This window comes from Eumetopias jubatus, unplaced genomic scaffold (genome assembly GCF_037043125.1).
Source record: "Eumetopias jubatus isolate StellerSeaLion01/CBP00866 unplaced genomic scaffold, mEumJub1_p1.0 scaffold_1, whole genome shotgun sequence".
NCBI lineage: Eukaryota > Metazoa > Chordata > Mammalia > Carnivora > Otariidae > Eumetopias > Eumetopias jubatus.
The window spans coordinates 193959205-193972241 of NW_028274807.1; the positions used below are offsets into that span (position 1 = coordinate 193959205).

Sequence of the window (13037 nt, forward strand, 5' to 3'; positions counted from 1 at the left end):
CATCTTTGGAGATCATCTATCACAACTATCAGGCTGGTAAAAATGTGGAAGTCTGGTGACATGAGATATTGGCAAAGATGTGGAGTGATTGGCATATTTACACACTGCTTGTGACCCTGAAAATGAGTATAACAGCACTGGTAAACATTTTGGTGTTACCTAGTAAAGTTAAAGATGTGCATACTATGTAGTCTGGCAATTTAACTCCTAGATCATTTTTGCTGTGTGTACCACGTGATAAATATAAGAATGTCCAGAATAGCACTTTTTGTTCTAGCAAAAAACCTGGAAACAAACCAAAATGTCTATTAATAGCAGAATGGGCAAATAAATTGTGGTGGAGTCTTACAGTGGAATTCTGTACTTCAGTGAAAATGAATAAATTGTATGTACAATAACATGATTTAATCTTAAGGACGTAAGATTGAGTAGAAAAAAGCAAAGTACAAAAAAAATTACACAGAACAAATAAAGTTGAAATGCAAAAAGTATATGTAAAAACAAACAAGGAAATGACAAACACACAATTTAGGGTGGTAATTATTTCCGAAGTGGGGGAGGAGATAGAAATGATTGGGACATAGATAATTCTAATGACCTTTTTTTGGTGACTTGAATGATGGATGTTTCTTATATTATTTTTCCTTATACTTTGCATAATTGTATGTTCTTTTGTGTCTTCTCAGTATGTAATATAAACAAAAAACCTTTAATGCTTACTTTTTTTGGTTGGGGGTGAGGTTTCTTTTTTCGTCAAATGATTGCCTTGAATGATCATTTCCACTGTGGAGTAGCAGAGAAGGACCAGGGTATGACTTGGGTTAATTACCTTTATTAGCAACCTGTTGACCTTTCTTAGGATCATGGTGAATAGTCTATGTTGTTTCATGGGTGGGGAGTAGGTCTGACTAGGAAGCCTTCATTCCATTGTGAACTTAGTTCTTGGTCGGGTGGAAGGTCAGTTTGCTGACCTTACCTGTTTTCTATACTCTTGGCCACCTTTACAGAGCCTCCCCAGACCCATAAGGACTTCCAAGGCCATCTTTTTAAGCAAACTCATGGCTTGCCTTGTTGGATTAATGATCATTGGCTACTGAAAATTAAGAGAAATCAGCAGTTCTCAAATGTAAAGAGTAGAAACTGTGGCTTCTAATTTCTTGCAATGTTGTTGTTTCACAGATTGATCAACTGAAGCAGGAGCTTTCAAAGAAGGAGTCAGAACTTCTTGCCTTACAAACAAAGCTTGAAACCCTTAGCAATCAAAATTCAGATTGCAAGCAACACATTGAAGTGCTTAAAGAGTCGCTTACTGCCAAAGAACAGAGGGCTGCCATCCTTCAGACCGAGGTAAGGCACTGTTTCACGATTACAGGCAGCAGACGTTGAGTCGATAGAAAATATCCTACCTGGACAGCTTTCTTTAGAAGATCCCTTATCCAAACCCTTGGGGCCAGATGTGTTTTGGATATCAGATATTCCAGGGATTTTGGAAAGGTAAGACCCATATCACAGATTGCATAACACTCCCAGTGTGGATACAGCAATACCCTGTAACAAATACATGACTATTTGTGCAGAAAAAAAATTCCTCACCCTAAAGTAGGATAAATAAAGACTGTATAAGTAGCACCCTATTAGTTCATGTCAGGTTGTGCCACCAAAAGAGTTTGTTTCACACTGGAATTTTTTTTTCATTTTCAGAGTTTTTTAGATTTGGGAACCATAAATAAATGGTTGGATCTAGAATGGTATTATCAAAAATCATAAAAAAGTCGGAATGTCATCTACCTTACTTGCTGTGTATCTGTATAGGTCCCTCTCTGTGATTCCAGGGCTTTCTTACTTCCTAAAGAATATCCTCAATTTTCAAGATTCTTTTACCCATTGAAGAAAGTTGATATTGTGTGAGTTTCTTAAAAGAAATGTTGGTTTATTACTTCTTATTCATACTGAAAAGAAAACCAAATACACGTTACTATCCTATTTCCTTGCTTTTCCTCATTGGATTACATCTTTGAGTGTGCCAAGAAAGGCAAAACACAAACTAGTTATGTAAGTAAAACAGTTGCCAGAAAATAAATTATTGCATGTGGACAATAGCAAAGAATGTGGTGAATCTCTCTCATTTTTTGTGTTGAGGTAGTATGTTATGTGGGTTACTGTAGGAGAAAGCAGTCTAGTTGAGTTACATGTTTTCTCTTGTGCTCTTTAAGCCATGTCTTTGTATATGTTTTTGGGTCTGTGGGGAGGTTTAGATTTTCCTTGGAGTTAATGGGACCATTGAGTAGGCCTATGCCCTCAGTCAAGGTGCAGCAGAGTGTCCAGAGGTGAAAGGAAACAACTTCCAGATTGGATGGATCTTGGCATGAATGTGACTCAGCCCCTATGCACCTGACACTGGCTCATAGGCAGTTATTAGATCACTGCAAACCAAAATGATCACTTTGGCCTTGATGTAGATATCTCACATTTAAGAAATATCATGTTCCGTTCTGTATAGTTTCATTGTGAATTTGGAAGCATGAATATTTTATTTTGCACAGCAAAAATTTGAACTATGCCATAAATTGGATGACAGCTTGTATCTCTTTTGAAGAGGCTGCAGTGAATAGTATGTAGAACAGTGCTAATACTGTAGCCACTAGCCACATATGGCCAATCAAATTTAACTAAAATTCGTAAAATTTAAAGTGTAATTTCTTAGTCACACTAGCCATATTTCAAGTATTTAATAGTCACATGTGGCTAGTGACTAGTGTATGAGAAAGCAAGCTATAGAACATTTCTGCTATCTAGCACTTGTCTAAATAGGGATTAAAAACTATGGCTTATGGGACAAATCCTGCTTACTGCCTGTCTTTATAAATAAAGTTTTATTGGAAGACAGCCACACCCTGTCATCTATGTATTGTATTTGGCTGCTTTTGGGCAGCAGCAGCAGAATTTAATAGCAATAGAGACCATCTGGCCCTTAAAGCTGAAAATATTTACTCTCTGGCCCTTTACAGAGAACGTTTGCCAAGCCATGGCATTGTGATTTTGTGGGAAGAGGGTTGCGTGGGAATTGAAATGTCCTCTCTCTAGCAGTCGTACTCTGAACAGGGCCAGATAGTTTGCTGACCCCTGTTGTAGAACAAGGTTTAAGTTTATTTTCACAGTGGTTATTCACAACACACGGTTGTCTTGGGTTGGCAATAATACCTGCACTACTAGTAAAGTTAGTGTAATTCTGTTGCTGTGTATTAGGTAGAAGGAAATTTGAGAAGCAAGGTAATCTGCTGTGGTATTGCTTGAACTGGGAATGGGGCTTCTTGATGGTTCCTTTCTAGCAAGCAAGAAAGAAAAGTCAGCTCAAAAAAGCTTATTACCTTCCTCTCATTACCTTATGCTGATGAGTGCTGTATCCCCCGGCCTCTTTCCCTTTCCTTATACTCTCCCCTGTATTTTACTCTTCTCAAATTAATGTAGTCCAAATCAGACCTATACATTTTTCATGAAAAAGACAGTGGTAGCATTATGTGGATAGCTTCCATCCCATGTTCAATAATTAAAATGACCCAATAAAGAGATGGTGCTTTGAAGTAGGAAAAATTATTCTGCATGTGCAGAGAAAGTGAGATGATTTTCTAGTTTCCTGCTTTGAAGTTGGGAGTGGGAAATTAATGATTTTATCAGCTGGAAACATCCAAGGCAATTTCTTTTGCCTTTTTTTCTTCTTTTAAAATCTTTGTAAATGGAAATGGAGAATGTTACCTAATGATGTCCATCTCTTAGGGGAAGCAATTGAGGTTGAAATTAGCTCTAATTGTTGGATCATAAGCAAAGGATTTTTGGCAGCAGGGTAATGTACATTAAAGTGATTTTCCCACTTCTTCGAGAAACAGACAGAAATACGAGTCTCCCTACCTAACATGTGGTGGGTTAGTGGGTGAGTCAGTGAATGAGATATGTTATGTTTTGTCATGCCCTACAGTGAAAGACCTGAGTTTACACTCATATGAAAGATATGGTGCTCATTCTTGGAGGAGGTTATAAGTGATAGGTCCTTCCAATTAGATTCCTGAGTCATTCCTGAAAGCTCTTGCCAAAACAGGAGGGCCGTCCCTAGAGTGGGAAGAGCATGTTGGTTTATCTGGAAAATCTGTACCATCAACTGGGTTTTGGCTACTCTTAGAAAAGGGTATAAAGGACAGATGCCACTGGCTTAACGTTTCATCTGTGCAAGGAAAGCTTTTGCTACCAGGAGATTTGCATTTAGGAGGTAGTGGGATGAAGGGTGGGACGAGGGGTGGGAGGCAAGTTGTCTGGGTTTGTGGCTATGTGGCTTGGCTCCTGGATTGGTTTGTTTTAACTTGTACAAATGCCCAGATGCTTTTTGACATGTGTGCAATAAATCAATGGAATAATAATTACACATACACAGAGATAAACCACATAGCTCTTAACATAACATTTTACTTTTTAAAATAGCTTCAAAGGATCCCAAGGCCAAGTTTCTTATTTTGCTACTTCCTTGATGTTTTCTACGTACCAACTTACCCCATCCACCAACACATTAATTCCATGGCAATAGAGATAATCATGAATTGGCTTTTTTAGCATCTTGATTTTTCTGGATTTCAATGAATAATTACCAACATATCAGAAATTAGGAAGATGAAAGGCCTAGCTATTATTCTATGATCTGAAGTAAAATGTATGAAGAACATAGCATTTGGAGGTGGGAGATGTATGGACATGCCTTTGCCTCCCCATTTCGTAACTGCAGTATGAATAAGACTTAAACCTGTCTGAGCCTCCATGTCTTGATCTATGAAATGTCTGTCACTTTGCCAGCCTGATGCATCTATGTGAAAAGTGTTTTGACTCTAGGAAGGGGTTCTAGTTGTAAATTGTGCTATCATCATTGCTGTTGTTATTATTACTTTTGTATATCAGGGATGTTTGGGGGAATCCTCTACCTCACTTCTTTTCTTATCATGCATTCTGTGCGTTATGCCTCTGTGGGTCTCCTTTGAACTTGTGTGTCTGCATTTACCAAGCCAAGAGTTTTATATTTTAATTGAGTTAGTTTTTTATGTCTTAGAATGATACAGAGAAATGAAGAAAATGTGGAAGTGTCATCTATTTTGTTCTGTCCCCGTATTAAGAGACTTCCTTCGGTTTTCTGGCAGGTCCACTTTTCCCCAGCCCAGCGTGATTTCCAAACCGCCCGGCACGGCGACTCTTTTGCATGTTTTCTGGAAGATGTGTTATATGATAGTGGCATATAATGCTTGCTTTTATACTCATTTCTGTTCCAAATAGATCTGGTAAGAGTTCTACTTGTTTAAAAATAAACACTTTAGAACCTATTAACAAATATGTAGGGGTTTGTGTTCATAACGGCAAGGGGCAACATATGTAGGTTAGGTTAGTCACAGTTCCATAGCAAAGATCCATAACATTTTTGTTTTTATTTTTTAAAGATTTATTTATTTGAGATAGAGAGAGTGAGGGAGTGGGAAGGGTGGGAGGAGCAGAGGGAAAGAATCTCAAGCAGACTCCCCACTGAGTGTGGAGCTGATGTGGGGTTTGATCTCATGACCCTGAGATCATGACCTGACCCAAAATCAGGAGTTGGACCTTTAACTGACTCAGCTACTGAAGCGTTCCTTGTTTTTGTTTATAAAATGTAAGCAGTATAAAAGAGAATTCATGCAGTCTATAGGCTCACTCATTAGAAAAATTTACCTTGGCACACATACATTTATAGTCACTTGCAATCATGTATATAATTTTAGGCAGTTTACAGATGCTCTGAAGCATTTCCAAGAATTTGACATTGAAGATCTCTGCCCTGTAGGTTTCATGCATTTTTTCATTCAACACATAATTTTTGCATGACTACTATTGCTGGATATGATACCTGCCTTTATCTAGCCAACACTTCATTGGGTATATGGATATATGATAGAGAACTAACTGATTTATAGTACCATGAATGCTCAGTGATTTCATTATCACTGGTTGACAATAATTCCACATAAAATCTTAATTGGACTTCGTCTTCCTTCTATTGTTTAAAAGCAGATAAGTAAAGGAGGGAAAGAAGATAAAAAGAAATACATGTTTAGTTCCTTTGAAGATAAAGCATGCAAGCTGTATGAAATGTCCATTTATATCTCATAATTGAAGGCTAATGTTGCTAAGGTGATTACTATGATAATGTTAAGATTTTATGTTTTGAATAAAGGTGGTCCTTTTTGAATCCACACTCAAGCAACTTGGCTTTCCTTGAGAAAGGGAATGGTATTTATGGGGTTACAGACACTCTGCTGGATTATTTTACGAGTTACTGCATCTACTTAGAAATGCTTCAATCTGCTGTACTTCAGACAGACTCTTCCCTCAACTTGTCTAAATGAATGAGGTGTCATTTGATAATATTTTATTGAGCATCTATCATATGCAAGGTTCTGAACAAGGTGGGGCCCATAATCTCATGAGCTCTTGGTCTTGGACTTCTTAATTTAATTCTCTTGCCCAAATGTCTACTGAGTGTCTTGTGGCTGCTATATTGAGTTTCAGGAGATATAGCTAAATGTTTCCCATGTGATACTTTATCTTAAACTTGACTCACAACTTGTGAAGCTGGTATTATTAACCCCATTTTCAAGATGAGGAGATAGAGTCTCAGAACTTGTTTAAGGTCATACAATGGTGAGTCACAGGGCCCTGGATTGCAAAACCTGAGCTCTTAACCAGAAATCTAGTGCTTTCCTTAAGGGCTCCCATGGACTGAGTGTTTTTTTTGTGTGTGTCAAGGAGATGACATACATTGTCTCATTTAATCTTCATGGCAAAGTTTATGGCAAGTTTTATAATCCTATCTTAACAGGTGAGTTCACTGCTGTTTGGTGCTTATTAGGTAAAACCCGGTATTGGCTATGAAGAGTTAAGAATGAATGCTTCTGGGCACCTGGGTGGCTCAGTTGGTTAAGGACTGCCTTTGGCTCAGGTCATAATCCTGGAGTCCCGGGATCGAGTCCCACAATGGGCTCCCTGCTCAGCAGGGAGTCTACTTCTCCCTCTGACCCTCTTCCCTCTCATGCTCTCTGTCTCTCATTCTCTCTCTCTCTCAAATAAATAAATAAAATCTTTAAAAAAAAAGAATGAATACGTCTGTGACTTAAATCCTCCTAGTGTCACTATGGCTATAATAACCGCTACATATTGGTTATAATAATGAAGGATATTGCCCAAACTCTTGGGAGGGAACAATTGTTTCATGAAGTCTAGAATCCTGGTATATTAAGAAGAATTTATTATATAATATTTACTTTTTATTTCTTTAAAGATGTTTATGATTATATGTACATACCTATCCTTATGCATGCATGCATACTTTATTAAAAAAAAAGCAAAAGAATGGACAACAGTACCTTACTATATTTTCTCTTTGTGTTGGAAACTCAGATGATCTTTAAACTGTCTATGATATACACATGTTGTACATTTGCAAGGTAAAAAATTAAGTGCATTTTAACAGAAGGGGTGATGATCATTTCTTCAGGGAGATTGTTTCCTCAGCAAGGTGCTGCTGGTGGAGTAGGAGGAGGTGTTTTCTGGGCCCATGGCGGCATTTTTGGTCAGTGAGTCATGGATGTTTCAGTGTGATAACACCCCAACCAGAAAGCAGACTTGGGCTGTCAGTTTTCAAAGTGGATCATAAAACCAAGCTTTTGACAATGAAAATATTGTTACATGGAGAAAAGAACACAGCTTACGACTCTTTGTTTCTTGGTTTTCTTCACTGAGGTGGGCCTTCTGCCTCATTTCTTGATGAGGCCCAGACTCTTGGGTATACAGGTCACTGTGACAAGGAGTTGGGAATGCTTTGTGACCTCCAGGGACCTTGGGACTAGATGCATTCATACAGGGCTTTGAAAACTATTCCAGATACTTAAGGAACCACTCTTTCTTCTGAACTCACACGTTTTGAGCAAAGGAGTGTTTTTTTTTTTTTTTTTTAAGTGGGTAGAAATAATATTTGCCACAGTATATAAGGTGGGATTTACAATCAGTGCTCCTTTACTTTGTTTTTACTTTTTTAAAATTTAAATTCTATTTAATTAACATATAGTATAATATTAGTTTCAGAGGTAGAATTTAGTGATTCCTCAGTTGCATATAACACTGAGTGCTCATTCCATCAAGTGTCCTTCTTAATGCCCAACACTCAGTGCTCCTTTACTTTTAACAGTTTTCCTTCTCCCTCCTGCTGTGGTTGACTGGCAAGCAGTGAAGTCCTTTTTAATCACTTCTGTCCAGGCTTCAAAGGATATTTGAAATGACCTTTTTGAGATAGACTTTTGTTTAATAAACATCATCATCATGGCATTTAAAAGTGAGGTGTTTCTTCTAAAAAGTCAGTAGCATATGACAAAACCAGTTTTTAGGACTGTCAGATAACCCCAGTGCTGTGTTAGGGTGCATTGTTTCACTTTCAAGACTTGCAAGGAATGTGTTTAAAATTAATAAATTAAGGGATTTGGTGAAAAAAATATACAAAAGAAAATCCTGGTGTCACTTATATTTTTCCATTCTAATCCTGTTGTTGGCTTCACATTTTAAAATGTTTTTATTTGACTGGGAAAGGCATCATTTGAAATTTTTATTGATAACACTCTTAACTGCAAGAAAAAGACATAAACTTGCAAAGCTGTAACTATCATGGTGGCCACAATTGGGAGGTCTGCAAAATGGTTTATTACCAGTTGAAAAAAGGCTGTTGGGAACCACAGTTGTTATAGGGGTCACCACCTCTGTTACATGCATTTTATTTTTTCCCTTTTCATTTTGAGGGTATTTATGATGGCAGTGCCAAACTACACACTTTTCCCTCCCCTAATGTCTGTGGGCTTTGTTTTGATTCTCTCTTTATTAATGATGTGAAAACTTTGGGGTTATATAAAAATGAGCCAGGGTCAGGCTTTGCGGGCCCCAGAATGCTGAAAATGTCCTTGTATCTAGCTAGTGAAGACATTGTTTAAAGGGGCCACATTTTACTTCCTAAGATTTTTAGCTGTTTTGCAGATTTTAGATATCCGGGTGAAATGTGCAAGGCAGCCTCATACTCTTGCTTTCTTAAGGTAAAACATAAAAGACCTGTGGTGGAGGAATTAAAATGTGTTATGGTTGTTGGCCGCCGTTCCATAGCAATTTCTGGCCTATTAAAGGATGATGCAGGTAGCTGCAGACATTATTTCATTCCATAGGTCAAGAGCCTAGTACTTCTGTTGTTGTTACTGTTGTTCAGGCTTTCAGAGAATGCCTTATTTAACACCTTGTTAGTATAAAATTGCTTTTGACTTTATAAACACAGGTGTTCAGTTTGAATCTTAATGAACTGTGAAATAGGTAGATGTCTAAAAGGAAATTCTATAAATTGTGAACATGGCTCTGTCAGCACGCTAAATGGATTAGGAAAATTCACTGTCTGCCTTGTAACTGAACACCAATGTGATGCGTGGGCATGAATCAGTCCTGAAAAGCCAATAACATGGAGGGAAATGTAGAGCCTAGGAGATGTTGACTGTGCGGGTTCCCCTTACCACAAATGAATGTTGATGCAGAAGGCTCTGAAATCAGAATGGCTATTCAGAGGATGGCCAAGAAGGGGTATATATGAGCAGACAACACAGAATTTATAGAGTAAAACCACAAACACCTTATTTTCCATTGTACTAAAATAATGATATTTTACAATACTCATTTTGTATGTAATTCTGCTTTCAATTTTATATTGTTACTGCAGCTCAAATCTCATTATAAGTGTTCCAACAAAAATTCCTTTTTAATCAAAAACTTTCCAATCCTTAGCCCATTGTCAGTTTATTTTGAGCAACTTATTTTTCTTGTGAAACAAAAGAATTTGGCTCTTCTTTTTGAGTTCATTGGGATGTTATTTGACCTATGTGGCTAAACATGTAATTGAGATAACTGAATCATTTTAATTTCTACATTAGATCCCTTCATAATCTGCGTCTGTTATTTTGGAATGTAGAGATATGGAGTCAGAGCCCTTTATATTCTTTGAAACAAAAGAAATAGATCATTAATACTTTTGTTTGGTTATATTTTTGTTTGAAAAAGGGATTGTCTATACTATATTAAGCTGCAACTGGAAGTGACAATATCCAATTAACCAATTGTCTATCGGAAAGTACATGTCCTCTGGTAAGTGTTGCTTGTTGGTGAATGGTTTGTAGGAAAAAAAGAATGTATTTCTGTCATGTCTGTGGGAAGCTGACTTGCCAGTTTAAAAAGGAGATGACAGAATTTAGGAGGAGGGAAATTCAACAAAACTCTCACTGACCTCCAAGCTCACATTCTTTCTCTCTCTCTCTCTTTTTTTTTTTTTGGTATGAATTTTATGGAAAACAGAATTTATTAACTACTTCCATTCATTTTTTTCCTTTTGAGGGCACCATTTAGAAATAACCAGTTTACATTATGATTATGTTCTCCTGACACTGGACCCACATTTGTAACACTTGCCTCTATTCCTCTGGAAAAGGCTAACATTTACTGTGGTTGGGTTTCTTTATGTGTATATTTACATATCAAACCAAAATGTAAAGAGTGAAGTTAAATTTCAGGGCTTCTGCAAGAATCTTTTTCCTATTTTCATATGAACTTTATTCTTTTTAAAATTAAATACAGAGATTTATTCCATACAGACATAGACTTTCCCTCTCTTGTTTTATTAAAAGAGAGAAAGAGAATACAACTTGAGGTAAAAAGTTGTGTAGTTGAGGATCACTTTAACCATAGAAGTTTGTTTTTATTGCAAGCATTTCTGTCTTGAAATGTATGAAATTTATTTTCTTGCAATTATTTTGTATTTTGTTTTCTTATTTTCATATGTAGTGATTTCTTAAATCCTTATGATTATAACAGAATGATGATAAAATACTACTTGGCAGTTGTTAATTTGAAACTGGACAGATCCTAAGTTCTGTCATTAAGACCTTGCCAAATGTGAAGGAAAAGAGAAGATCTAACTCCTCATTTACTGAGTGTGACTCCTTAGCCTAGTGCCAGCAAATCTGGGTGTCTGCTCTCTCCATAGTGATGACCACCTTTGACAGCTTTTCTGAGGGCAGTAGAGGAAGAGGGGAAAGGCATGACTTGGAGAACAGCTCGGGACTGTCGGAGCTCTAGAGCTTAGGATTTGTCAACTCTTCAACCTTATTCCCATCCAAAATCAAAGTGTGCATTTGTGGAAAAATATACATGAATTTTTAAGATTTAATTTGGAAAAAATTAATCATTTGCACCTTGCTGTGCATGCATGTGTGTGTGTGTGTCTGTGTGTGTAAAAGAGAAAGAGACAGAGCACTAAGATGTGAAATTTAGGTGTACAGTATCATTTTGGTAACCTTCTTAGTTGGATCTCCAGTAGGTTATTTACAAAGTACCTACTGGATTTTAGGCATAGTGCTAGGTGCCAGGAATACAGAAGTAAATAAGAGATAAGTGTTGCCAACATTATCACCCATAATGTGATTATTGAAAAAATTTTAAGATTATTTGTAGTTCCTTTTGTCCTTGAGCATTCACTAGGGTTGATTCATGAAAGATTCAATTTAGTGAATTGTTGGTTGCTTGACAGAACCCATAAAGACCGTGGGCATACAATAGGGCCTCTGAGTAAGTCTGTGAAAGTACCTAACCAAAAGGAGAAATTGTTTTAATGCTTAGAGGTTTTTTTCATTTACAAATCCTTAAATTTTCAAGGGTCACATTGTTGGTTAACGTCTCTTGATATAGATTGTGTGGGACACAAAAATATAATCTTATTCCTCAGGAACATTGTGGCCTGGCTGGGGTTCTCATTACTGTGCTGCACTTAAGTATTTATTTTATTCCTTTATTAACCTAATATTTATATAGAAGGAAAACTTCATCGCAGTATAAGCTTCTTACAGGAAAGGACCTTTTGCTTTTTTTTACTGGGGTATATAAGCTCTGAGAGCAGTGCCTAGCATAATATAGGAATGCCAAAAATGTTGGATCCATTGTTGCTCTCCTATATCATTGGAGGTATAGTGAGAAGATTAGATGAGATACTACATCACACTAGCAATGAAAGTAACCAGTCTCAGATGATGCTTTGATATTAGTAGTAGGAGAAAACACTGATTAACTCCTCTATAACTTAGGTATGGGGAAAACTTTCCTAACTATGAGTCAATATCTGACAGCATAATGTATAAGATTGATAAATTTGATGACACGAGGTAAAGAATTTTTGCTTGGCAAAAAAGTATCAGACAGGGTAAAAGACAGATAACAACTTGGGCTACATACATGCAAGCTGTGCTACAAATAAACGGTTCATATCCTTAATAAATAAGGTTTTTTAAAAATAGTGAACTGAAGAACCAACAACCCTATAGAATAATGGGCCTGATAGGTAGACGGTACACAGAAAAATAAATGTAAATGGTGCTTAATTTATGATGCTCAACCTGACACAGGATGAGAGAAGTGCATATTAAATCTACATTGAAAAATAATTTTCACTTATTAGAATGGCAAAAATCCAAAGACTTGAAATGTACTCTATTTATTGGTAATACCGTGGGAGTAACTAGCTCTCTAATAACAGTGTGGTAAAAATGCAAATTGATATATCCCCTTTCAGAGGAGAATTTGGCAACATCTAGCAAATTACACACGTTTACCTTTGACTGCAATCCCAGTTCTTCCCAGAATCTCTAGATCCCAAAGATACACTGGCAGAAATACAAAATATCAGAGACTGTTCACTGCAATACTATTTGTAATAGCAAAAGACTGGGAACCACCAAGATGACTACCAGGAGGGGATTGATTGAATAAGTCATTGTGATCCACAAAATGGATTACTTGTAGCTGTGTAAGAGATGAAGAATATCTCTATATACTGATATGGAGTGACCTCTAGAATATATTGTTAAATGGAAAAAAAAAGAAGGTGGTAAAAAGTGCAGAGGGTATGCTACTGT

General features: G+C 36.9%; 1 protein-coding gene across 2 annotated transcripts in view; it reads left to right on the forward strand.

The window, feature by feature from the left end:
• ERC2 (ELKS/RAB6-interacting/CAST family member 2) overlaps nucleotides 1-13037 on the forward strand; it is a 936802-nt gene that overhangs the window by 295919 nt on the left and 627846 nt on the right. For both annotated transcript variants that reach the window (XM_088022015.1, XM_088022017.1), the window contains one exon: nucleotides 1180-1347. In XM_088022015.1, coding sequence (XP_087878141.1) covers nucleotides 1180-1347 — 168 coding nt within the window. The remainder of the gene's footprint in view (nucleotides 1-1179; nucleotides 1348-13037) is intronic.